Source organism: Zonotrichia leucophrys, chromosome 11 (assembly GCF_028769735.1).
Source record: "Zonotrichia leucophrys gambelii isolate GWCS_2022_RI chromosome 11, RI_Zleu_2.0, whole genome shotgun sequence".
In the NCBI taxonomy this organism is placed as follows: Eukaryota; Metazoa; Chordata; class Aves; order Passeriformes; family Passerellidae; genus Zonotrichia; species Zonotrichia leucophrys.
Window position 1 is genome coordinate 17,740,992 of NC_088181.1, and position 27,419 is coordinate 17,768,410.

The following is a 27,419-nucleotide window of genomic DNA, read 5'->3' on the forward strand; positions in this document are numbered from 1 at the left end:
CTAATCGACAGCTGTAGTTTTAAGTACAAGAGATGTGGTGCAAGACCTGGGATTGGGTGTGTGGAGTCCCAGTGACTCACCAGGAACCATGCAGAGGTTCACTTTCTCAGCACTGCCACACGGAACTGCTCTGCAGCAAGTGTCAGCAGTGCCAAGGATCTGTACAGAGAATTCAAAGTCCTGGAGGTGCTGAACTCTGCACAAGATCCACCAATATCCGTGTTTCCTAAACCTGGACACGCCATAACGTTCTGTTATCTAATGAATCAAAAGTCCTTATGAGGACTGTATGAACCACACAGTTACTAGAACCATTCATTTCAATAGAAAAGCAATACAGACAGAATTAGAGTGGGAGCCTTAACCAAAGTAAGCACCACCTGTGATTGCTCTCCTGACCCCCAAGAAAGCCTTAAAAAGTATTCTGCAAAGACAAGTCCAGGAACAAAAAATGACAACATGGATGTAATGTAGACATTGATCTTACAGTACTTGGCATTTTCCACACACAAATCACCTCGTGGCCCAAAGGAAACAGGTAACTGCTGTTCTCTGTTCTGTACAAGACCAGCCTTACTTTTCCCCTTGTGAGTTTCCTCCACTGTTGTACATACCAGGTACCCTTTTCTTTCCCCCCTTATGTTGTCTAACTGATTTACCAAGCAAAGTTAAATTCAGAGCAATTTCTTCCTGTCTGTGCTTAGCATAAAGTTTGCTCTCTCTGTGCCACATCTGAAGAGGAGTTGGTATCTGAACATCACAGTCTGGAAAAAGAGATTACCTCTCCTTGCAAAACATCCCACCCTTGAAAATGCAGGACACTTACTTTATCAGAAATACTCAAAAATGTAGGCATAAACCAGCAGCTCAAGTATTTCTGAGTTAGTGCAGTGACACAGCCCCCTGACCTCAGGCTGTGCTTTTGCCCCACAGCTGCTCCAACCCCTCCTAAGTGCTCTCAGTGAGCCCCAGTCCACCCAATTCCCCAGGTTGGAATTGCCCAGCCAGGTTTGTCCCAGAGCTAAAAACAAAAGCTGATGGTTGTGAAGCACTCTGCAAATCTGGGTCCTTTTTTATCTTTGAAACCAGGAACTGGATTTGAGTGTTTGATCCCTTTTTTATTGTCTATCCTCAGGAAAATCCATTCTACTACTTTCTATGAGGCCATGGAAGTATTTTGTTCCATTCCTGGAAGAAGAAAGCAGGATTCAAGACTGTAGTTTTGTTTGCTTTCATATAATAAGTTAGTACAATGGATTTAAATGGAAGTGGAATTATATATGAAAATTTTTTATCATGCCAGAAAATTTCAATTAGGGGAAATTAGCCACTTGGTTCTTTCTGATAAATTAATCATAGAGATTATCTATTAAACGTGGTACTTAACCTTTCTGGCATAAGTGCCTGAGGCAGTAGTATTTAGGCTCTCCACATTAATTTGGAAATATTAATTTCTAGGCAGCTGTCTTCCAAAATGGAATTTTCACTTGTCTTTTTTTTAAGTAGGTCATTGTGCAGCTGTTGTTAAAGAGGCTGGCATTTGTGGAATGGTAAATCCACCATTGTACCCTATCAGCCACAAAATGGATCTCCATCAATTACAGAATATCCTTTACTGAAATGCCCTTTCTCAGCCCCAAAGGATGTCATCCCTCACTGTGGTAGCCTTTGGCTATTCTGGAATGGGAATGTTTTTCAGTGGGTTATCCTGCAGCAGCTGAGGCACCACTGTGTTCACACTCTCTGCCTGCCATGAGATAAGGGCTTGCCTTGACTCCATATTATCACTTCTATCTACATTACAGCTGCCTTAAAATGAATCCTGAGGGAAATAGGTATGGCAGCTCTCAGCTGGTTCACCTGCTGGACACCCAGTCCAGACCTTCCACAATAAAATCAACTGGTGCTTTCACTGGGGACAGGCCTTGCTGGCCCTGTGGTGCTCAGCTGGTGCACAGCTTATGGAGAGACAAACCTTGTCCTCTGCTCCTTCAGAGTTAGAATCAGGACCTTGGCCTGCTTATCTTCCTCATATGTCATAAAATTTGCATAGTCTGCTGCAGGAATAGTTTGAATTCTAGAACTCTGCATTCTAGAGAAAAAAAGAGAGGAAGTAGGAAAGTGCTGCAACTAAAGGATTCTATGGGAAGGAGTCTAAGGAAAGAAAATATGAATGGCAGACAATTTATGTAATTTAAGGTTAATGAAAGGAGAAAGAATATCTCAAAATCTTAGAATAAAATGTTAGAAAGACAAGAATGTACATTGAAAGGAGGACAATGGAATATACATTATGTGAGCAGCAGGCACATTAGCAATGGGTAACCAAATCAGTGTCCTAGAAGGCAGAATTGGTAGCCAGACTACCAAACCTATAACTCTGATGTCACAGTCAGTTTGTCCCTACTGTTAACCAGAATCAATAGGTTATCAATTACCTTATTGATTACCTGAACCTATAAGTTCTTGCACAGATACAATTAAGCATAAGAATGCTTGTAGACTTGGAATTTAAAGTTTAAAAAATCCTGCTTATTTTGGGATTGAGTCAGATAAACTTGAAGATCTTTGAGATTTAAGAGATGGAAGATTTTGAGATAATTCAAACAGTGCAAGAACTATGATAAAATAAAACAGGGAAAGGGAAGCAAAATTGAGACCTGTGTCTCAGTCAAAAATGAATGAACTGAAATTCAGACTTGGACTGAGATACAATTGAGCAGCTGTGCTGCACAAGGCCATGGGATTCATACTTTGTGTGAAAAGGGAAATAACCATTTCAATAGAAACAATTCTTGTGATCAGAGCAGTAAGAAGCTGATGTGGTTCTGTAGTTTGGAAAGAAAGTGGAAAAGTGAGGTGGCCAGAAAACAGAAGTATAGTAATGAATGAGGATTTAAGAATTGTCAAAAGACCTTTTAGCAGGTCTTGTGACCTGACTGTGAAATCCTGAACATGAGGAGAGTAACAGTTCAGACACCATCCAAAATTTACAGTGAAAGGCAGGATGGGAATTGCCAGTTTTGAAATAATAAAGGTGGAAAAGTTGGTGCAAAATTGAGACATTATCATCAATTAAAAAATGACAGGATAGCTGGGAGGAGCTGCAGGAGAAGCGGCTGTTAGTGTGTAAAAATGGCAGGCCTTTGGCTGGTCAGAAGAAAGAGGCTCTGGGAAAAATGCCTACTGCTGATAACAGCAGAGAAGCTTGGGAAAATGTGTGTATGAGACCCCTGGATTTGATAGGGATGTGGTAAGAACACTTTAATGAGTTCTGCTTCCCCTGGTTTGAGAGAAATCTGACAGGTGAGTCAGGAGTTTCATGGCTGAATATCAAATGCTGTCAGTATGATTAACATTTTTAAAAAGAGTATTTGTTCTCTCCCTGTGACTAATAGAAGATATTTATTAAGCCAAAGAATTTTACATCACAGGTTACAACTGGGTTACAGTTTCTGACTGAAAAGGAGTCTGTGATTATCCAGTGTTGTTTATAAAGGTCTTAGACAGGAAGGAAAACATGTAAAGGTGACATGGCAGTGTGCATGATATGTCTTGTTAAAGACTTACTGGGCCCTTGTGCTCTCCTCTGTGGAATCAACTCCAAAGTTTAATTTTTGCCATTGTATTTTCCTGCCTTACTTGAAGGCATGCAGGGAACCACATGCAGTGAAAAATGTCCAGGCAGATTAGGGTGCATGAAAGAAGCAGTTCTGTCTTGGTGAAGTTGTCCAAACCTATGACTGGCAAGGCTGAGAGTGGCCTCCAAAGATGTAAAAAACCCCTGAGAATATATCAAGTGATTAAGATTTATTTTGCTGAAGAAAAATGTTTTGGTCTATGAAACAGTTATTTTAAGTCTGAAAAAGCAAGCCTTAGAAACAAGCAAGAGTGAGGTATGGAAGAACTTTTGCTAAGGATCAATTATGAATGCTTTTTGTTTTGCAACAAGGACAAGATGCTGATTCTGCAGCTTAAGACTTGGGCTGTGATTTTAGTGCTCTGAGTCAAGTTCACGCTCTGTGACTCTGATTTGGGCCCAGATCCATAAAGGAGCTTAGGTACTTAAAACATGATTTCACTGGGATTTGCTCCCCTAAGCTGCAGAATGCAATCTCTGGAATTTGACAAACTCCTTTATACACCCATGTTTCAACAACATCCTGCTTTATGCCCAGAACAGCTTTTGCCCCCAAGGATGGCACAGCTGCTGCTCTGCCTGCCCTGGCCTGCCCAGAGTTCAGCCAGGTGTGATGGACACGGGGTGGCAGGCAGGGATGAGGGCAACAGGGACACGGGCAGGGGTGAGAGCAACAGGGACACTGGCAGGGGTCTGGTGACCAGTGACACGGGCAGGGGGGTCTGACACCCAGCGACACGGGCAGGGGTTTGGGATCCAGGAACACGGGCAGGGGTCCGACACCCAGGGCAGCACCCGGTGCCCCGGCGTGCGCGGCTGTGGCGCTGCGGGTGTCACGCAGCCCTGTCCGCGCTGTCACCAGCCCTGTCCCAGCCCTGTCCCCGCTGGTGCTGAGGCCGCCTCCGTGCGCTGCCGCAGGACGGGCCCGGGGTAAAACCAGCCCGACAGGGACGGCGTTTTCACCGTGCACCCGCACAGCCGCGGGCGGACACTGGCCCCGGGAGGCGCTGAGCCGTGGCGGGGACACAGCGATTCTCTCACACGGGAGTTACAACCGGGAGCGCTACGCGTTCCCCGGGGCGCCCGGCCCCAGCTCTGGCCTCGGCCTCGGCCTCGGCCTCAGCTCCAGCTCCAGCTCCAGCTCCAGTCCCCGCCACCCCCGCGCCGGGACCCGCAGGCCGCTCCTCCCCGTCTGGCGCGGCACGGAGGGAATCCCACAGCGGAGGGCGGGGACGGGGCCGGGCCGGGCTCGGCCGGGGCGGGGCGGCCGCAGGAGGCCGCGTCGCCGCTATAAAAGCGGAAGAGGAGGCAAGAGCTCATCTGCCTTGCCCGGTTCATCCCGCCTCGCCTGCTCATCCCGTGGACATGGCGCTGTCTGGCGACCCCCATTTCAAGAAGCTGGTGGAGTGGCACAAGGCCAACTCCTCCAAGCTCGTCCTGCGGCAGCTCTTCGAGGCCGACAAGGATCGCTTCCAGAAGTTCAGGTGAGGCCGGGCGGCCCAACGGCTGAGCGGGGCAGCGGCCGCGGGCCCTGGGGCTGCCGCGCCCGGGCGGTGCCGCGTACGGGGCCCGGGGAGCCGGGGCGGCGAGGGGCGCGGCGCGGCCGGGCCTGGCGGGCAGGGCTGCCGTGGCCCCGCTCCGCTCGCTCCCCCCGCGCAGCCCCGGCGGGGAGCGGATGGCGCTCGGCCCGCGGTGCTGTGCTCGCCACGGCGGGCGGTGCGAGGCCGATGGCGGCCCGGGCACATGAGCCGGGGGGGCCGGGCCGGGGGCGGGGGAGCCGCTCGCTGCGCCCGGGGGGCGGCCGCGCCGCCTGCCCTTGACTCATCCTTGCAGCAGGGTACGTGCCGGGCAGCACAGCGCCCGCTGCGCTCGCACAGCCGCACTGTGGGGCGGCACTCGCAGCCTCCTGCACGCCGTGCTTAGTCACGATAAGCTCCGCGATACAATCGCGAGGGGCCGCGCATCCCCTGAGCCCCCTGTGCCCGTACGAGCCCGCCCTGAGGCGGCAGCGGGGGCCGTGAGGGGGTTTAGCCCTCCTTCGCCTCTCGCCATCGCTGCTACAGAAAATGCCTTGTAGTGCATAGAGGAGGAAGTAACAAGTGGAGGCATGGTGATAGCGCTCAGCGCCTTCATCTTGTAAAGTGGGACACGGATTTTCTGTTTGCCTGAGGCCCTGCTGAGAGGGCATGTGTGGGGTTACCTTGTTGTACTATAGCAGCAGTCGGAAAAGTCTGATATTATGAGATGCATCCCAGATTTGAGTTTTAAAGCGAGCCTGAGTTATAGAGATAAAACGACCTTCCATTCTAGAGTGTTGTGATAAGACTTGTTGCGTGCATCAAGCTTTTCATTGCTGTCCTGCGTAAAGGGATTTATCCTCCCTTTTGAGCTCATTAGAAAATTCTTACATTGTAATTGAAAATGGTATATGAAGTCCTGCATATATATATGTGAAATATAGTTTGAATCGATGGGAAAATTATGCTGAATTTTTTGAGTACTGACTTCACCTGGCCCTTTTAACAGGGGCCATTTCTTATTTTTAAGAAATTGATCAGTCAATTGATCTTATTAAATCTGCTAGATCCTCACTAATAGACTTAGTTCCCATTGCAAGTTTTCCTTATCTCCAGTATTTTTTGATGAGATGGTCTTTACTGAGGTTATTTATTTCAAATAGCTCCTCTAATTCATGCCCTTTTGTGCTGCCCATAAGTAAACAGTTGCAGAGTCTTAAGTTTGCTTCATCTATCTTAATCCTTTCTTTTAATTATTTCAGTCCTGTTTCCTGCAAAGCCATCTCGTTGTAGTCCAGGAGAACTTCCTCATAGCAAAGTGCAATTGCAGAGCTGATAGCTTCACTGGTGCTCTTGCCAGTGCTGGCTGCTCTGAGCCAGATCAGCAGCAGGATGGTAGCTAAATCTGTGGAAAATTGTTTTCTGGAGGTTTGGCCACGTGGTCATGTGTCATTTGCAACCACCCTCATGTGAAATTAAGGTTTATGAATATTTGTTAGTTCTGGTAGATGTTGTTGTAAAATCATTGACTTCCTTCCTTTAGAAGGAAAAGAGAAACCTATCCAGGTGAAAGTGCTTCCGGATACTGGTTCTGGAGGAATTTCAGACTGGTGTTAATTGTTTTTAATCTGAGTATTTTATATCTGGGTACAAGTATATATTCAATATTATTGGAATAACATTACACTTACTGACTGCATTCTCTCAAATATGTATAGAAAAGATCCTTTCTTCCTTTTATTTCCTAGTTCAGAATTTGTATGTGCTGTTTTTCTGGTAAGGAGTGTAGCCACACCTGTAGGAGATCTTTGCCTTGTTTGCCACCCAAGGTGGTGAGGTAAGGCCTGATAGGAGCAGGAGTTCTTATCAACCTGGGTTGTTCACTAGGTTAGTAGAGATGTGATGCAGCCATCACATACTCAGCAGGTAAGGGATGTCTGGGTGTGACAGGTACCCCTGTTGCAGACACAGTGTTAGAATGACACTCCTGCTGCTTGGCTTGTCTGTTGTCAAGGATAACAGTAAATGGAATGTGAGTGTACCTGGAGAATGTGGTGGGAGATGCAATCATTGGGATGCTGCAGGCTAAGGCTGTGTCACCTGGAGGTGCCTGTGGCCTACGTGACAAGGCTCTTGTCCCCCTGAGCAGCACTGCCAGAGCTGCTGCATTGCAGAGTGGGTGCTTGGGAGAGCACAGCTCAGCTGCAGGGCTGGGGCCTCTGCTCAAACAGAGGGTGGATGGATCCCTGCTGTAAGGGCTTACACAGGATTGCACTGTACACTCTGTGCTCCACCTTGTGTGTGGCAAGTTAAGTCTGGTAGCCATTCCTTGATTTGGCTTTGCCTGGAAAGTCTTGGGTAGCACATTTCTGCAGTTTCTTCAAATGAGGAGTGGCTTGAATCCAGCCATAAGTTCATGAGAGATTTTGTCTTCTAGGTCTAGTGAGATTGATTTTCGTTCATATATGTAAAGTAATGAGTTATAGGTGAGAGACATTTCAAGTAAACATGAAATCCTTTTCTTTGTGGAGCAGAACACTGGGAGAGGCTATCAGCTGCAGTTTAATGTAGAAAGAGAATGCCAAGAGTTCTACTTCTCTGAAGTGAAACTGAAGACGTGTTAGTGTGCTGATGGTCTTGCTGTACCATTAGTGAAATGTCTTCAAGTCTGAGATGTCTTTAAATAAATTGCATCAAATATCAAAGGCTTGTTCTTTTTTCCTTCCATGCTGTATCTGAGTAACAGTTGTGGCAGGTGAGCCCAACCAGTCCTTCCAGTAGCTAGCCATATTCCAGGGATCCTGGTGCTGGGGGTCAGGGTGTCAGGATTGGTGTGGGCATCGTGAGGAGAAGGGTGCTTAGCAGCACTGATACTGCTTTTCCTATTAAAGAAACATGGTTCTGAGGCTGTGCTTGAAGACACCTTCCTTTCCTCATTCATGCTTATACTTTAAGACCTTAAGAAGGATGTTACTGTTAATGAACAGTTAATGAAGTTAACAGTAAGTGAAACCACTGAAATGTTAAGGCCTTGCTGGTTATTACTGTTATTGTGAGTTCAGCTCCATTCTTCCTTTGAAGAGTCTTGCCTGCTCTGTATGAAGAGCAATTATGCTGTGGTGTGTCCCTGTGAAGTCTCTGGCACATGTGGTGGCTGAAATAACAGAGCAGGCTCCTGTGCTCAGGTATTGAGAAAGAAGCAGGGGAGACAATGAACAGGGCAGAAACACAGAATTTAGATGGCTGCAATTTCCTGTGGGGGTGTGTGTGGAGCAACAGGGAGAGGAAGATGTGCTTTTATCAAAGGCTGACTTACAGAATTCAGCTCTTCAGATACAGTAATTTATAGATTTGGTTGGAAATTATTGCTAAGAAGAAATTGGTAAAACAATATTGTAAAGGATTAGAGGAACTACAGAACCTGTCACACAGATACAAGGATAGCAAATACAAATGGGCTCACTTGGCTTCTGCTGGGCTCCCATTGCTGTGATTCCTCTCAGATGTGAACCTGCAAGTGCCTCTATTCTGATGGGTTAGGCTGCAGCTTGCAGGTCATTTGTTAAATAATTTGGGACCTCCACTGAATCAATGAGGATAGTGAGACTAAACCATGCACAAGTGGGATTTAATTCTGCATAGTAGTTGGCAGTATTCCTGTTCATGATGTTGTATAGATTTTTAAATTAGGCTTGTTCAAGACTCTGTATGAAAGAATGACAGGACCTGTAGGAAGACAGTTTAATTTTCCAACAGCAGAAGAATGTGAAAAGCTCTTTTCTGATAATACATTAGGAAAAAGCTGATTATTGCTAGAGAATGCTAGTGGAAACAAAATGTGATTGTCCAACTATGCATCAAATACACTTAATTGTGATTGGGTTTTCACAAGCAGAAAGTGGACACTAACTCAGATTGTGGAAAAACATTGTTTTCAAAAAACCAGCAGTCATTTTATGAAACTTTTTGGGCAAATTGGCCATTCTTCTTTCCTAACTTAGTCTAACTAGGATTCCCCTTATTTTTGTAATCTACAGCAGAGTTACCATTGTCTCCCTTAAAACAGTCACCCCTCAGGAATATGCAATTAAACAACCTTTTGTTTTTTGGCAGCTTGACCCTGAATACTGACCATGGGGATATCTTGCTGGATTACTCCAAGAACCTTGTTACAGAAGAAGTGATGAAAATGCTGATGGAACTGGTAACTATTTAAAATCTTCCATTAATAAACAAAATAACCTTTACCTGTAACTCACTATTCTAGCACTGTTTATAAACATTAGCTAACATATAAGTTAAAAGGCATCTGTTTACAAGTCTTGACAGGATTCAAATTATTGCATTGTCATCTAGCCCCGAGTTACAAAGCCATTTTTCCATGCATATTTGCATAAAAATGTGCTTTGAAAAGGAAAATGTGGTTTTTTTTTTTTTTTTTACCTAGAATCTAGTGGGTCTTTTAATCTATCATAATTTTTGTTTCTCTGTCTTGTGTTACTGTTCATACTCTTTAATGTAGCTGGATCTTTGTAATACATATTGGCTTCACTATTTTAAGAGGAATCTATATTTACCTTTCTCAGGCAAAGTCAAGGGGTGTGGAAAGTGCCAGGGAGCGCATGTTTAGTGGAGAGAAGATCAACTTCACTGAGGTAAGGCTATTTCTATCCTGTCCGTGGTTCTTTCCACTTCAGTTGGGCTTATTATGGATGTTTATGCATCTGTGTAAGCAAAGGCTGAAAAAGCTTACTTTAAATACTTCATTGAAATCCTGAGTGATTGTAATGTTTGCTGAACTACTTCAAGAGGAAATTTTACAGCTCTTACTAAAAATACCTCCTTCCTTCAGTACATCTTATTTTAGAGATTTTGGTGGTATTTTTTTCCTCTTCCCTGTTTTGTGGAGAGGAAGATGAGTTAGACCTTGCAAAGGACAGGGAGCAGGGTGTTGCATTACATGCTTTTTGCCTGGTGGTAGTGTCCACAAAGCTTAGTAAACTGCCCAAAGGGTATGGAGGGAGGATTGTGTAAGACCTCCTCTTTTGGGCTGTGATGCTGCTTGTCTTTTGGTGCAGTTAACAGTTGAGAATATAAACAGTCTTGGGAAATTAGCCATGTATTTCAGTGAGAGGATGAGTACCTTCCTCCTTTTGTAAATCTGAAGGTTCTAGTTAAGGTTAAGTCTTTACTAAAACCTATAGAAAGCCAACTGTACTTTTTCTGATGTTAAAAATGGGATGAAAACTGGGAACTCCACAGTACAGTGAGTTTAATTAGTCTGCATTAAAAGTTAAGACTACTTAGTATGTTTGAGGCAAATTCAGAGAAACCAGTATTTCCTTTGACTTGGCTATTGACTGGTTTAGCTATTGCACAAGCTGTTTGCTTAAAGTAACTCAGCAGTTGGACATTGTATTGTTTGTGAATGATTCATGTTTGTGAAAAGGCACAGACAGAAAGAAATACAGTTTCACTGGAGAAGTGGTTCCTGTTCCTTCTGCATTAATGCCTTCAGTTCTCAAAGGTAGCTACTGAAAAAAGAAAGCAGGGAAAGAGGGTGAGGAGTCTTAAATCTGTCTGGAGATTGTTTTGTCTCATACTGCCTTTCACTAGCCTCATGGAACACAAATTATTATGGAGTTAGCCTATCTCTGACTGTATTATAGAGTTGTTCTTCATTGTGTATTGAGAGCAGGTGTAGCAGTTGAACTGTCAGAAGGGTACAACTTGCACAGAAAGCACCTAAACACAACATCAGACTGATGTGTTTCTGCTGCTAGCTCCCTCTTTTCCTGCTGTCTTGACACCACTTTGTGTATCTTGTAAGTCTAGAAACCTCTTTTCTTATCAGGCTGTTCCTCAGTTACTTCCTTCCAGTTCAGATGGGGTTTGCATCATTTTTGTTTGTACAGAATATCAAAGGTTGGTTTGGCTCTGGCATAGGAGCATGTGGACAATGTGAAGCTGTCAGGTGTTAAGCAGGATGCTGTCAGACAGCATGAATAAACCTAAAGGACGTGAGGGAGCTTCTTGATGGCAAGAACTGACTCGTCCACTGCTCTTGATCTGCTGTAGAACATTCTTTGGATTTTTGTCTGAAGAATTTTAGACTTGTCTGTGTTTGCTGCAGGCATTGGCTGCATGGTGTGTGCTCATGTGGAAGTTCTTTATAGTGCACCCATGTGTGTCAGTGCCAGGTGTTTGTCCCAGATGAGTTAAAACTTGGAGTTTGATATGGTGCAAAGAGCATTACAGGATAACTCATCTGAGCACTCATCCTGGGGACAGGCTGTATAGCCTGCATGGTGTTTAGGGAATACTTCTGCTTAACCATAGAGATCAGGTGAAGCATTCCTCCTCTTGACCAGACAAAGCATCCTTCAAGCTTGATACTGAGCAATACTTACCAAATACCATTCCATGGCTGAGTGCTGCAAAACATTTTCTCTGTTCACCCCAAATTTGAGTGGGTATACTTTAATTAGCAAGTGAAAGAGGGTTTTTTGTATTCCAAGTCAGTAACCACGAACTCGATGATTTTTGAATTAGCATTTGGTATTTAAATCATAACTTGGCAGTTCATATTGTCTGTGTTGTTTTTGTCTCACAGTGCCTCTCATTGTGGAACAATGAGGTAGAGCAGACTAATTTTTTAATTTGTTCATTAGTATTGACTAATTCCTTCATTCTGGATTAAAACTGTTAAGCTCTTAAAACCACAGGGCAGATTTTGGTGCTTTGACTTATGTGCAGCTGTGGAGAAGTAACATAAATCCTGCATGCTAAGAGATTTTTTCTTATAGCACAACCACTACATATATTTGGTGTGCAAGTGTTCAGGCAGCATTTAATTGTGAGCAGTGGTTAGAGGGATGTGGCTATTGTATTCTTTGTTGTCAAATGTTTAAATTATTTCTCTTCCTATATTAAATGGAGTAATAAGATATTAAATGGATAATTGAGAAGATGTCTGGGAAAATAACTTCAGCTGCTTGTTGTAATTGATTTTTTTAGTGTTTTCATCAATAAGAAACAGTTTCATTCTTGAATAACTAAAGCATGCCAAAATAAAGATAGCTGGGTCATGAATATTGCTGGATTCTGAACTTTTAAAGGGGTTTTGAGCCTTTTCTCCCAAGTTTGGCATACTGTGCTGTTGTAAGCTCCCTGCACCGAGTCGGTGAAGCAGAGGGTGATTGAGGTAGCCACTGATGTGAGTATGCACACACACTGAAAATACTGCTCTACTAATCCCAGTTAATCGAAAGGATTTTTAAATCTTGATGACTATTCTGCCTTCTGGATGAGGATCTGAGGCCCTGGGCTGTAACTTGGGAAGATCTTCATCCTGATTTTCCCCTTGTTTCAGAACCGAGCTGTGCTTCACATTGCCCTGAGAAATCGCTCCAATGCGCCAATCCTCGTGGATGGGAAGGATGTTGTTCCAGAAGTCAACAAAGTGTTGGACAAAATGAAGCACTTCTGTCAGGTACAGTACCACCACAGCTTATTTTTTATGTATTTGTTTTATACCCAGCCAGGTTCTTACATGTGGATTGTAGGCTGCTTCACTTGAATTGTGTCCTTCTTTAAGGCTTGCAATAGTTCTGGCTCAAGCATGGAGTTGGAGCTGATTTTATTGATCCACTTTTCTCTCCCTCTTTCCAGTTGGTTTTTTCTTTATGGGCTCCCTAGATTTTGTTCCTTGAGCAGTAATCTTGTGTGTACTTTGGAAGTCCTGTAAATCATTAAGTGCCATTCAAATATTACTTTATTTCTTGCTAATTTTTCAACTAATTGGCGGCACCAGGTAGAAACTTTCTCTTAACATTTGTGTAAAATCAGGAGGGAGGTAGGAGTTCCCAGCTCAATTGCAATTTGATTATGCTCTACTTAAATAGTTCCTTAAGGATCTCCTGGTTTTAGGTCAAATTACTTTAATTCTATTCTGTTTGCAGAGTATCCACCTGGGTAGTTTTAATGCATTTTAAACAAGGCTGTGAGGACCTGGACCTGCTTGGTTGCTGTTGTGAGTCTTAGCCAGGTGGTAGTGCCCTGTTTCACTGCAAATTCATACTTCTAACCCATGCAGAATGGGCTTGCATTCTGTTCTGTTCTTAATAATAAATGCCAAAACCACAATAACTGACACCAGCTGGTGTGGATTTGGTACTTTCTTCATATGCTATGAGACTTGAATGGCCATGGAAATTCCGTGGTGTCTAATCAGCTAGAAATTCTACAGTGCCAAGGTTTTGGTAGTGCAAAACAGGAGTTTTCACTGGTGCCATCCTCTTGTTTGCTCTATGGTTTCAGTTGTCAGAACCTGTGAATATGACTTTGATGTGGATGTGTCTTCTCTGCAAAGTAAAAATGTCAAGCAGTTTCTTTAAAAATATTAACAAAGATGCTGGTTTCAGTTGACTTTGCAGATGGGATTTTAAGACTGTGGCTCTATCATCTATGTGGTACAGGAATGCTGTTACTAAAAATGGATTTTCTGTTTGGAAAAATGAGAAGTTTAAGCATTTGTAGTGAAGGAGAGCAAATATCAGCATAACTAAGTGCTATGTAGAAAAATTGCTTTAGAATTGGCGAATGTACGTGGAAGTATTCATGATACCAGAAAGATTGTTTATGTGATTGGAGCAGATTGAATGCATGGGTGGTAGATGATGGACAAAATCAGTGTAGAGTTTTGAATGCATGGGTGGTAGATGATGGACAAAATCAGTGTAGAGTTTCAGTTAATGATTGCAATTTTGTTTTGTTTCAGTGATGCTTAAAGGACAGGAATAGAGCAGGAACTTAGACCATGTGCTGTTAAGGTGCAGCCCAGAAATAAATCCTAATGCAAAGCATAGTTGGAGGAGAAAAGCTTTTAGAATGGTTTGCCAATACATCTCCTATCTCTGTGGCTTTATTCATACTGTCTTCCAGTTTAGTTAGTGAAGCTCTTTCTAATTAAAGACACTTTAAGAACAGTTCAAGTATTTGTTGCACATAGTTTAATACCCAAGATTTTATCATTTTTGGATAGGTGTCTCTTGCCTTAGCAAACACTGTAAATGCTGCAGCAGTTCACACAGTAGGGGGAGAGTTTTAAATTCTTTGTGTTTGATGTTGTAGAGTGTTTTTGCTTTTATCTCAGACATAACACAATGCCTAGCTAATAAGGTAGCTCTCAGTGTAGGCCTTAAGGTCTAGAGGCTTGAAAGCTGTCTTTGGCAACTTTCTACAACAGTACCTGAAAACAAAGCCTGTTTCCTGGGCCTGGGTTAGCATCAGTAGCTTTAGTGCAAGTATAAAATGGTCATTGTGTGTTTTGTTGGTTTTTCTGCCACAGAGGGTGCGCAGCGGGGAATGGAAAGGCTACACTGGCAAGACCATCACTGATGTGGTCAATATTGGCATTGGTGGCTCTGACTTGGTAAGCCCTGACTTCTCTACACCCTGCCCATCTCTCTGTGCATGCTTCCAGTGAGGATAAAATCTAATTGTGGCTTCTGTGCAGGGCCCTCTGATGGTAACTGAAGCCCTGAAACCGTACTCCAAGGGAGGCCCTCGTGTCTGGTTTGTATCCAACATTGATGGTACTCATATAGCCAAAACCCTGGCTGAACTCAAACCAGACACCACTCTCTTCATCATTGCATCAAAGGTATGTCTGAGACAAGCTCTGCCTTGGCCTGCTCTGCTGTAAAGGGTTCAGCCAGGAGAGAGGGCTGGCCACAGCAATATCCAGACCAGGGGCTTCCAGTGTGGATTATTTCTGAGCAGGCCTGTTGTGATTTTTTCTAAACTTGCAGTACAAGGTTGTGTTGGTTGCTGAAATCCTTGGGGATCTGTAAGTCAAATGCTGAGAATTACTTAACCTAAATAAGATACAGGAATTTCATGTTGTCTGGGGTTTATTTCTCAGTCAATGCAAGTTTTGGCTTTATTCACAGAAGTTTATTTTCCTCCACTTCTCTGTAGGTGGAATGTAGGACCAATGTAGTTATTTCTTTGGCATTCTAGATATTATTTCATTCCCAAAGGACTTTTGATCCTTTAAGTACAGTGTACTTGTTAAATGTCCGGGTTTTTTGCATTAATGAATTGCATGTTCTTTAAGAATCTCCATTTTATAGGTTAGTCGCAACACCTTCACCTAAATAACTTAAATGCTGAGTTCCTTGAGCACTATAAAAGCTAAGCTGCTTGACTTAAAGAGGTAAAGATAGTCTGCTGCTACTTCATAAGGTGACACCTATTTCTGACTGCAGACTGAATAGCTGCCTTTAAGTCTTGCCTTGCAGAGAACTTACTCTGTAAGCAATAATTCCAGCAGCCCTCTCCCTCTGAGGAATGCTTGTCTGGGCAGAGGAAGGAGGTGGGGACAAACTCCGTGGTTACATAACTTGGGTTGCCTTCATTTGCCAAGCACAGTAGAACCTTTCTGCTGTTGGTGAACGTGTGAGCAGTGCTGGTCATGCTCTGCAGTGCTCATTAGCTTATCTTGGCTCTGCTGCAGCTGAGCAACAGCTTATGGAGCAATAAGGAAACTGCACACAGTGATACTGATGGTCACTTGCAATAATGAGTCCAGGGATCACGGTTCAAAGGCTTAGAAAACTGCCAGATTGAAAGAGTAACACTTGAGTTTGTTTGCTAGACTGTAGTTAGCTAATTGGGTATGTTTGGAAGAGGATGAATGGCATTTTTTTCTTTCCATAACAGGCTTATGTTTCATAATGGAGTATTTCTGGAGATGGATGAGAGTAGGATGAGTCTAGTGTTCACCCTTAAAGCTAAATTTTGATGGCTGAGTAAATCAGAATGGCTGTAGATACTTGCAAAGCTGCATGACTGAACTTTTGTGCACACTTCATAAAGCAGGAAAATGTTTTCCTCTAATCAGCAAAAGGAAAATTATGACAAGAGTCTTGGCAGAAATGAGTGCTCTTCCATGAAAAAGTAGGAATGGAAGAACAATAGGACAGTCCATCTGGGTTATCCTGTTTAGATGTTCAATTAGTTTTTAGTTGAATAGTAAAACTTTGGTCTTTTACTAAAAAAACTAAAGTAGAGAATTTTAGTCTCAAGGTTTTGCAAAACGATTTGGGGAATGGGAAGGCAGGAGATGAGGAATAATTATTCCAATTTCAGATACACACTGGTTTAAAACTAGATGGGTAAATCCAACAATATTAGTGTTTACTGGATTAATAAGCTTGCTTTTTTCTGTAATCTGGCAGCAGCTGGGTGTTATGAACATCTAGAATCACTCTGCTCTAGTTATGTGACATGTGATGCTTTAGTAACCTGAAGTTGTTTCCATGTTAAGAACACTGTTTTACTTATTTGCTTTCCACTGTGCAGACCTTCACCACACAGGAAACCATCACCAATGCAGAAACAGCCAAAGAGTGGTTCCTGCATGCTGCTAATGATGTAAGTCTCAGATGTGCAGCCTAAGTAACAGAATGCAGCAGTTTTTGTTGTGCAATTTCTTCCTGGTCATTCTATGTGCCTTGGAGCAGAGTCAGTACCAGCCCAAACAAGCTTAGCAAATGATGTACTTAGATCATTTCAGGGCTTTGGTAATGACAGGCTGTTTTGTCCAATCAAAGTGATAACCCACTGGTTTTCATTATAAATGGTTCTCATGCATTGTTCCTCCAAATATTGCCTGTTAAGTAATGGAGTGTAGTGTTTGCTTAGAGCTAACCAATAATTTGGTAGAACTACTAGTAATGAAAAAACAAGAGTAGTGTGTGTGGTACTAAATTATTTAAATTATTGCCAAATCTTTAAAAACTAGAAGTGAAGCTGTGGTTGGAACAATACACTGACATTTCTATGGCAGATGGCTGTGCTATGAATAGAAACCTTGTGTTTGGCTCATTCTCTCCTATTTTGAACTCTTAAAGGAAAAAAGCAGATATTGCCTGTTCAGGTAACTAAAATGGTCAGTGACCTGTTCCTGTTAGGGTAGCTGTACTTAGTTTGAAAGCTGGGCTTTGAAATTCCTCCTTACACTACTGTTCAGACAACTCATGCTTATCAGAACACCTTCTGAAAGACTGAGGTCTGACTCTGGAGCTTGATATTTATCAGTAATTCCAATTGTTTTGGTTTGTTGCCCCTGGCTGGAAGGGGGGTGGGTATCCATTGAGCTCCATCTGCTCCAGAGCTGTGGTGGTGTCCAGGCTGGGAACTCACTGAAGGAGAGGCTGTGCCCCTCTCTGGAGGCTTTGGTGGGAATATCCCAGAGGGTTCTCTTTGGGTATGCTCCCAAATCCCACACTGCAAGTGAATAAGATGATTTCAGATTAATAACAACTGATGATAGTCAACAGCATTTTGTTTAAATGGTAGCAGATCAGCTTTATAACCAGAAATTAAAATAGTTAATATTCTAGATCTAACTATTTTTTTATTTTTATTTCAGCCTTCAGCTGTGGCCAAGCATTTTGTTGCCTTGTCTACCAATGCTGTAAGTATAGTAAATCTAGTTAATTTTTCCTATGTACCTTTAAGGCAGCCTTAGCTTAAAATCTAGCAAGGAAACCTATCCTTTAAGATGCTTGAATACCTAATTTTAGCATTCTTTCTGAATGGAAGCCTTTTTTTTCCTACTCAGATTAACTGAAACTCTTCCAGAGTATTGAGCTATACTAAGACTGGACTTTGATTATAGATGTGTGCTCTTCTGCTAAAGCTTTAAATCTGAAATCAAGGGATCTTGTGCTTGGAATGACTTGTTATTAATGAGTGTTGCCTCTAATTGCCTAAGTTGTGTATGACTGCAGTTATATAAGCAAATGTTATTCAAACTCTAGGTAGGAGCTGAAATAGGGCAGGCAATTTGAAAAATGCTTATGATGAGCACACTGTGTGGTGCTTCATGCAAAAGTATGAAGCAGAGAGACTGTCAGTAACTAGAAAAGCACTGAAGTCATTGGCAGGGTGTCAGGGACTGACATGGTTCTGGTAAATGTAAACTGAGTATCAGTCCAGCTTTAACTGTATGGCCACTTAGATTCATCAGGAAATGAATGTATGGCATTGATTTTTAATAGTGAGTAGTGATAGTTATTTCTGGGAATGAAATATGTAAATGAAAATGTAATTTTTGTGATGGATGCTATGCATTTTTAAAACAGGTGTAGTTGTAGGATTGTTTATTTAATAGATCTCAAACTTGTATTTACTTGCTTGGTGTAAAGCTTTTCATGATTGTTGGTTTAACTGATGGTGTTTTTTCATGTTTATTTTAGCCTAAAGTTAAAGACTTTGGAATTGACCCAGAGAACATGTTTGAGTTTTGGGATGTAAGTAAATGTCTGATATTATGTGGTAGATGTTAACTGTTAGCTTTTTCTGAAGCAAGTAAGATGATTCCAGCTAGATATCTTGAAAATGCAAAAGCAGTTTCTAAAACAGCAACTCCTAAATTGTAGGAGTTGTATTCAGTCCACTGAAATACCTGAAAAGCCCTAACTAAAGGCAAATAGAGAACTCTTGCCCAGTCTGTTAAAATCTTCCAGTCAAAGGTCTGAAGAGGAGCCCTCCATGTTCTTGGCTGTCTAATCAGCTGCTGAGTAACAGGAGATAGTCTTGACTTACTGCTCTATGCAAGTAGTTATTATAAGCTGTGACATTTGCCTGTTGGTGTCTATGGTATATAACCTAGGCCTGGTAAAGGTCACACATCAGAAATGGGAGCCTGATCGGGCATTTTGTGGCAGATGCATATTTTAAGTATACTGCCCTTAGTCTTGGTCCTTCTACTTAATTAGAAACAGGTTGGTATGTCTCATTGACTAATTGCCTGACAAATAAGCTGCTGTTCAGAAGTTGTTTGGAATGTTACCTTTCCCAAGTGTCAGAATTTTGCTGAAGCAGGCTTTCCCTGTAGAGCAGTGGTATTATGAAAGCAGTTATACAAGCTACAAATCAAGGATTTGGAAGTTAACTGGAATCAAGCTATTTACTTAAGAGATGTTATAAAAATTGGACAAGTAGGGTAACATCAGACTCTCAAAAAAGGTGTTCATTAGGGTGCACTGTGAAGTGCAGGTTCCCTTGACTATGCCAAATATATATATAGTGAATTATAGTGAAGGAGTATTGATTTTGCTGGGAACAGTCTAAACACACACTGCTGTTTTCTAATAGTTTGAATGTAAAATCCTTGCACTTCTCCAACTCAGCCATGTCTTGTTTGCAGTGGGTTGGTGGTCGCTACTCCCTGTGGTCTGCCATTGGTCTCTCCATTGCCCTGCATATTGGTAGGTGTTCCTGGGATGTCACTGTGCCAAGAATTGCTCTGTTTGCTTCAGGAATGTAACTGTGGAGTGCATTAACAGCAGTGGATTGTGAATCAGATTTGGGGCAAATACTATTTACCTGCCTGCTCTGAGTGCTTGGATGTGGGTGCTAAAAAATGATCTGGAATGTAACGGAAATGTTGGTATTTTAGTACTGCAAATACAGTTTTGGAAATTACCCCATACTTGGGGACAAATAGTAAAATTGCATTGCTTTAATCACAAAGCCAAAAGTGCCTGATTTATGTAAAGCTGTGGCAGTGTTGAAAATCAGACCTTGCGTGTGACACTGCTAAACTTGAAGCAGGGTATTTAGTATCTTTTAGTATACACACACTAACACCAAAATCCTGTCTCTGGTTCTGCATATGAGCTCTGTTTAGCATTGTTAACTGTGTTCTTATGCTATTAATTCCTTTTGTTTCCAGTATTTTGTCTAGGCTATAGAGCCTGATGATTACTTTTGTTCCCTCATCACTGTTTTCAGATGTTTAAAGTCTGAAACTGTAATGTCATTTATTTTTCTAGGCAAAAGCTAGAATTCTCTTAGACTGGGATTAGGAGAATAACATTGGGTTTGGTATTTTTTGGAATTATATGAATAGGAGTTTTCATGTGTAGAAAAACCTATTATAAGAGCAGAATAAACAAGTCAGACACTTAGTGTTTCATCTGCAATAAACTGTTCACTGCTGCTGTCAGACAGATTTGGTGCTGACTGCTGACATGCCAGCCTATCTCCACTTCTTCCTCTTAGAGCCCTCAACTCCCACAGCTGGCCTCTGACCACAGGTACAGCTCCTGCTTTGAGTCCAGCAACACTTCACCTCCCAACTGCTATGTGTGAATCAGGATTTCTGTTTTTTCAAGAAAGACTAGCCTTAGTGGAACTATTCATTTGGAAAGTGAGTGGAGGTTTAAATACCCTAACTACAAAGCAAAGGAAGCTCAGGTGAATTGTTAGCAAGAACAGGGAAGTGAGGAGTAGCCTTTTTCTTTGAGAATGTCTTATTAGAGCTGTTCTTTCTCACACCAGTGCAGAAATCCCTGCTGTGCTAGCCTTGCCCTGTTTTTTTGCCAGATGTGTCTCCAACAGGCTGTGATTAAGTATTCAAACTTGCTAAAAACTGTGGCCTCAAAGTAGGCTCTGTATTAAAGGCTTCTGTTTTCCTTCTGGTTGCTCATTCTGCCTGAATGGAGATTTTAGGCAAAGGTTTTTGAGTTAAGTTTCATGAAGTTGGACTTCCTCTGAAGTCTGGGCTTTAAGCATAAGTGAATGTCTGGCTTATGGGATGCAATATCAGGAGAAGTCTGAGTGCACCTTTAAACTTGATTAGTAATTGGGAGTCTGGCTGCATACAAGGAATCAAAACTGTTTCACAGTTGTCTCTATAGGAAAAATGAAGCTTGAGTTGTAATAGTAAATACAAACTGTTTTCTTTCCATTGTTAGGTTTTGACAACTTTGAGAATCTGCTTGCAGGAGCCCACTGGATGGTGAGTGTGGGGTGCCCATTTCAGATTTGTTCCTCTTTAAAAGTTGTTAGTAAGGAAATAGGAGGCACGTTGATTTCTAAAGTCCAGCTCCCCACGTTCTCATCAATAATGTTAAAATGACAGTTTGTGGGGAGCTCACACTGCATCGACATAACAATATAAACAATGCAGGAGTTGGGAGGGATGGCAGTTGCTTTGTCAGAAGTGTAACTTTGCTTTGTGTGGTGCAGGACAATCACTTCCACACTGCCCCCCTGGAGAAGAACGTGCCGGTTCTGCTGGCCATGCTGGGGGTGTGGTACATCAACTGCTACGGCTGTGAGACGCACGCCCTGCTGCCCTATGACCAGTACATGCACCGCTTCGCTGCCTACTTCCAGCAGGTAGGGCTGGCCTCAGCCTGCAGCCAGAGCATCCTCTGTGTGTGTGGGAGATAAAGCTGCAGTCACTTAGTGCGTGCCTTCAATTGCCTCGAGACTGGTGCCAAGATCAATGCCAGCTTATTTCCTCACTTAGACCTTTTCCTCATACACTGTTATCTTGATGTCCATAAATGAGTCAGCTGTATCCCTCATGCTTAGAAAATTCCTATAAACAAGCACTATTTATTGCAGTTGAAGTATGTATGGAAACTGATACTGAGTGATCCTGCCCTTCCCTTCTCTAGGGTGACATGGAGTCTAATGGCAAATACATTACCAAGAAAGGCTCTCGTGTGGACTACAGCACTGGCCCTATTGTGTGGGGAGAGCCTGGCACCAATGGGCAGCATGCTTTCTACCAGCTCATTCACCAAGGTAAGCAAACTGTTAAATACTTTCTTCTGGAATTAGTCTGAATGGCTGCTGAGTCTGCACTTGTTTAGAGGTTGGACTCCTCTATCTAAGCTGGCATCACATTGCTATGGGGTTTTTAATTAGCAACTTGTGAAGGCTACAAGATGCAGGTTTTAACTACAGTAAGAAGGACAAACAAAGCTGAAACTCCTGAGCTGCATTGTTACTTCCCCCCTGCTACAAATAATAATGCTCTTCTATAAAGCTTGTAAAAATGACTGAGTCTTCCAGCAACTGTGGAAATGGGGTGAGAAGTGAAGGTTTTCTAAGCCTTACCTGGTGCAGAGTTATTTACCTGGCTTTTCTTACAGGAACTCGCATGATTCCCTGTGACTTCCTGATCCCAGTGCAGACCCAGCACCCCATCAGAAATGGCTTGCATCACAAGGTGAGTTCTTGGTCAGGGCACCCCATTTCTTGTGGCTCAAGGCACTGAAGCTTACTTGGTATTGCAGTGTGTGATATTTCTAACTGTCCCTTTGAAACTCTACACAAAAGCTCTGTCAACAGTCACAACAGATTTAAAAATACCTAGATTATAATTGCAAGTTATCTGTAATAGGTAATGCAGTGGTATGTTTATTCTTGAAGTGATTGCAGTGACAGTGGTGTTTCCTGTGGGCCTACTGAAGCTGGAAAGAGTTGAGCTATTAGTTGTTTAAAATTCCTTGAAGAATTTTAAGGAATGTAGTTCTTGGAGAGGAGGAAGAAGCAAATTCTCAGACCTGATGTGGCACCATCTCTGAGGAAGCTTTCAAGAATTCAATTCTAGAACAAAATTTGGTGAATGTAATGGTATGGCTGGGGTGATGGCCTTCTATAGAGATGTTCATAACCTGTCCAGTTTTTAGTTTATCATCTGACTAAGGATTTTCAATGAACTAAAATTGTTCTTAACTTCTGAGGGTGGAAACATGTTCTGGTTAACTATTTCCTGCATACTTCACAAAAAGCATCTTTAGTCGCTGAATTTCACTCTTGTCGTGATTTGAGATTACAAGTGCTATTAGCATTGTGTAATAGTAATCTTTTGTCAAGTAAGACCAAATACAGGTGAAAATTCTAAGTATGACTTCACAAAACAACAGGAAAAAAGGTTTCATTTGACTATAAAAGGCTTATTGTGTCTTCAGGTAGGATAAAACCAAAATAAATTTTCAGGCTAGCATTAGATTGGGAGCAATTAGTTAGAACCTTGCACTGCATTGGTAGGGATTGGTGTATGGTAAGCTGTGAGGATTTCCTGCATACAGATGAGTAAATACATCTTAGCTGGGTTACCTTTGCCTAATCCTTGCACCTGGCTTTCCATGAGGTGGTGTAGAATGAGATAAAATCATAGATTACACTGGGTGAAAGGGCTGTGTGAAGCCCAGGCTCCTCTGGTGCCTTTAGGAAACTTGCTGCCAGCTTGAGCAGGAGCAGGATTCTGCAGAACTGTCCTTGTTGTCTTTGGATACATAGACTTTAGTACATGTAATAATAGTAACTAAGTCCCTGGCACTCTGAGGTAAGAAGCAATAGCTAAAACTGATACATGTTTTACTGCCAGAGTGTTAAAACTGATACATATTTTACTGCCACAGTGCTAAAACTGATTTGTAAGTCTGGACTAGGTTTTGGTATAGGCTCAAGCACCAGGTGCCAGTATTCCAGCTATGCAAACAGTACCTTGTGTTTGTTGGTACGTGCTAGATCCTTCTGGCCAACTTCCTGGCTCAGACGGAGGCGCTGATGAAGGGGAAGACGCCTGAGGAGGCGCGCAAGGAGCTGCAGGCGGCCGGGCTGAGCGGGGACGCGCTGGAGAAGCTCCTTCCCCACAAGGTGCCCGGGGGCTGTGGTGTGGGGGCTGTGCTGGGGGTGACAGGGCAGCTGGAGTGGGGTGGCACCGATGGCACCTTGGCAGGGCACTGGGGGAAGGCTGGGAGCAGCACTGTGGCTCTGAGGCCTTGGAGGTGTTCCAGAAACACAGGTTATCTCAACACTGCCCAGTGACTCTTGGGTTACTTCTTGTAGCCCACAGTGGCCAGCAATGGTGCTTGGATCTTGGGGTCTCTTGCTGGTCAGAGTGACCCTGAGATAAGTTAGAGAGTCTCTTTTCCCAGCCTGGTGGTTGAAGAAGCAGTCAGGGCTCTTCATTTTTTGGTCTCAAGGTTGTTTATTGTACCTTATCTATAAAATTCTTTCTCCTGCCCTGCTGAGGTCTGCTCAGCAAGACAGTCCAGGGCACTCCTGCCTGGCCCCTGGGGGGTGTTACCTTTTTGTACTAAAAACTACATGTACAGTATTTACAATTATTTTCCATTACCTATCACCCATGTTAGACAGTGAGCTTCTACTCTAAACCAATCCTATAGTGCCACCATCACAGCAGAAGATGGAGGCCAAGAAGGAGGAGAAAGGCTGGACATGCCCAGTTCCCTCCATCTTCCCTCCTGAACCCCCATTCTAAAAACCCCAAAAAATCTATTTTTCACCCTGTGATAAATTCACTATCATTCTACTTTAACTTTTTTGGCTTGTAATTCTTCATGTAAGGTTGGTAATTGTTTTTCCTAAGGGCTAAATCAAAGGCACAGGGGTCTGGGGCTCTGTGCCAAGGTCTCTGAGCCCCCTGACAGGGTCTCAAGTCCTCCAGGGCAGCCAGAGGAATTTCCTGGATTCCCTCACTTGGAGACACATTTTCTGTTGTGTTTGTAAAAAAAAAAATGTCTGAATTGTACAATTTTATGGTTGAAGGCCTTTAAAGCTTTCAGAACTTTGTATTTGCTACTAATGCAAATAGGGTGGTGTGCACTCTAATGAAGACTAAACCTGCAAGTTTCTGATGTGCTTTTTATAACATACTGGGTGACAATGTATCTCTTGTTTTGAAAGGTCTTTGAGGGAAATCGACCAACCAATTCCATCATGTTTACAAAACTCAACCCCTTCACCCTGGGAGCCATCATTGGTAAGTAAATACGTTTCTCATCTGTGAATTCTAATGAAGACTTTGTGATCGAGTTTATTGATAAATCTCTTTCTGCTTTATAGCCATGTATGAACACAAGATATTTGTTCAAGGAGTTGTCTGGGACATTAACAGTTATGACCAGTGGGGGTAAGTTTCCTTGGTTTGTGTCTTGTATACTTCTTGACAGATTCTTGAATCTATCATGAGTTAGAGAAAAGACAATCCAAAGGGTTTTATACTTGGAACACATGATTTTGGGATAGTTACAAATGACAACAGATTTTCTGGGGATAGGTTATAATGCATAATGATGCATGCTATAATGCATAATGACTTGTAGATAACAATTTTGGCTAAGGACCTCTGTTGAATTTAGAAAAATACTATGAATGTAAAAAAGATGCAGTAGTGAGGAAAACAGTCAAGCAGGCTGAACACATGCTCTGAAAATTAGGAAGGAAAATGTTTTCTCTGTAGCGTGGAAAAAAGAATTATTTACCTCTAGATTAGTAGGCAGTTTGAGTGGCATCTGATGAGCAAAAGATTGATTATCTCTTAATTTTCCTGTGCTGGAGAGACAGCATTTCTGGCAGAGGTGTGTGTATGCAGCACCCTTGGTTTCATGCAGGCTGCATCTGTGACTGAGGGCTGTGCTGGAGCTCCATGTGTGCAGCAGCAGCTCGGGGGAATCTGTCACTGTGTCACTGAAAAATGTACTCAGGAGTTAATCATGTTCTTTCATCTGTAGTAATATGAACTGAAAACATACTGTGTAGCTTAGGTAGAGGGATTGGGAAATAAGATTGTTCAGGTGCAGCCTGCCTTGGCTGTGAGGGGTTGTTCTGAAGAGCACATTTGCTCCACAGGTGTAGAATATCAGTTTACACTAAGCTGCCTTAGTCTTTGTGTGCATGCTTTGGTGCTGGGCTACCACAGCTTGTTCTATAACCAGATACTGCAGCAGAAGCTGAAAATGGCAGACTGTGTCTAGTACAAGCTGATGTCTGCTATAAACTCTGAGATCAGGAGTGTGGTAGGAGTAAGTACAGCTTTTACTGCCACACATGAAATTCCAGAATGGCAGCCAAAACTGAAAGGTGGGGATGCTGTAGAACCAGCCTTGTTCCTTGCAGTTATTGCAATATCCTGGGTTCTTAGGGGGGCTGTAACTCCTGGGTAGGTGCTGGGGGTGCTTCCAGGCTGTAGCTCAGCTGGGCATTGTTTGGGTGACACAAATCAGTGCTCTGAGCACTGTCCTGTTCAGCAGTGAACAGGAGCCAGCTGAGTGCGCTCTGCATAACACAAGTGAATACTGAGGTGAAAAGACTCTGCTTGACTGTGAAAACAAATTGTTCATTTAGACATCCTGTAATTTGAGCTGTCTGCTCAGCTAAGGAACAATGAGAACTCCAGTTTTTCATGAATGGCACTGAGTTGAATACTTCACCAGTAATTTTTGAGGGGTAAAACATCACAGTATTTACTGGGAAGTTACTTTTTATTGGCTTCTATTTTTAATATCAATGACTTATAGTAAATACTGTCAGTTTTTAGCACTAACATTGCTTTTTCTTTCTTTTCCTGCTTTTATAAATGCAGAGTTGAGCTTGGAAAACAACTTGCCAAGAAAATTGAGCCTGAACTGGAGTCAGATGCTCCAGTGACATCTCATGATAGCTCAACAAATGGGCTCATCAATTTCATCAAAAAACACAGAGCTTGAAATGAAATACTTAGAGGACATCGACAATCTCACCACCGAGTACCCAAATCTGTTGTAGATGTGCTTTTTTAGCCACTTTTAACAAAAATAGCACTTTACAGATGTAGCTCTTCACTTGTTGCAGTTAATCTTGTTGCGTCAAGTGTTACAAATGAAACTAGTTTTGTGAAACCCTGAGATTGTAGAGTTGCTTTCTATTTCTGTGGCTGTTAATCTGTAAAGTGCAGCTGGTATATTCCTCAATTCTTATCCCTCAACTTCCTTAAAGATGGTCACCTACTGATACTAGAAAATAAATGGTATGGTGGATGAGTAAAACTTCTTCACTCTATTTTTGAAGTGCAGCCCTAGTAACATTTGCCTCACTCACTGTGTAAGGTCCTCTGAAGCCAAGTGAGCCGACTTCTGTCTTTCTGGACTGGTTCTGCTGTAAGCTGGAAACTAGAATGTGTTTAAAGAATCAGACCTACAGCTGTAGGTTGTTCGGTTACATTTCATCCCTTTTGAGCAAGATACAGACTTTGTTTTCCCCCCAGTGCTACTGTGAAAATGCAAGTTTACTGATGTTTGGTAAAAGATGTCCTGTTTTGTCTGTAAGCTATGTGGACAGCTATCCAAAAAGGAAGAAGGTTCCTGAAGAGACAGTGGTATCTTAACTTTTCCAAACAGTTTTCCAGAGTTTCTGAAGCAAAAGCTTGGGATCACTTGGAGAAGAAATATTTTTGGTATCCTTCAGGGGCAATTTCTCACTGTTTAATCAGCATCACTGTCTGATAACAACAATGAAAGAAATAGAGAAACCTGATGTCAATATGTTGTTTATCCTCTTTTGTTCTCTTCTACTGTTAACCTCCTTGCTAGCAAACTGGCATGCTCTGGCTATTGTTCTGTAACACCTTTAATAAAGGTAAGACACAAGCATTAAAAGGA

At 42.6% G+C, this 27,419-nt stretch overlaps 1 protein-coding gene across 1 annotated transcript; it reads left to right on the top strand.

Annotated features, from left to right (window-relative positions):
• The first annotated feature begins 4,900 nt into the window (after positions 1-4,900).
• On the top strand, positions 4,901-27,419 carry GPI (glucose-6-phosphate isomerase). Its single transcript, XM_064723070.1, has 18 exons — positions 4,901-5,124; positions 9,271-9,361; positions 9,744-9,812; positions 12,530-12,649; positions 14,507-14,590; positions 14,675-14,821; positions 16,525-16,596; positions 17,597-17,641; positions 18,426-18,479; positions 19,379-19,439; positions 20,931-20,974; positions 21,205-21,357; positions 21,642-21,771; positions 22,122-22,198; positions 23,506-23,634; positions 24,688-24,763; positions 24,847-24,913; positions 26,366-27,419. The coding sequence occupies exons 1-18, from the start codon at positions 5,006-5,008 to the stop codon at positions 26,487-26,489; spliced, it is 1,662 nt and encodes a 553-aa protein (XP_064579140.1). The 5' UTR covers positions 4,901-5,005; the 3' UTR covers positions 26,490-27,419.

Excerpts from the sequence above, each read along its gene's own strand:
- GPI (XM_064723070.1), top strand. The coding sequence starts at position 5,006 with ATGGCGCTGTCTGGCGACCCCCATTTCAAGAAGCTGGTGGAGTGGCAC. Across the intron at positions 18,480-19,378 it reads ACATGTTTGAGTTTTGGGAT|TGGGTTGGTGGTCGCTACTC; the intron begins GTAAGTAAATGT and ends TCTTGTTTGCAG. Across the intron at positions 22,199-23,505 it reads GAAATGGCTTGCATCACAAG|ATCCTTCTGGCCAACTTCCT; the intron begins GTGAGTTCTTGG and ends GGTACGTGCTAG.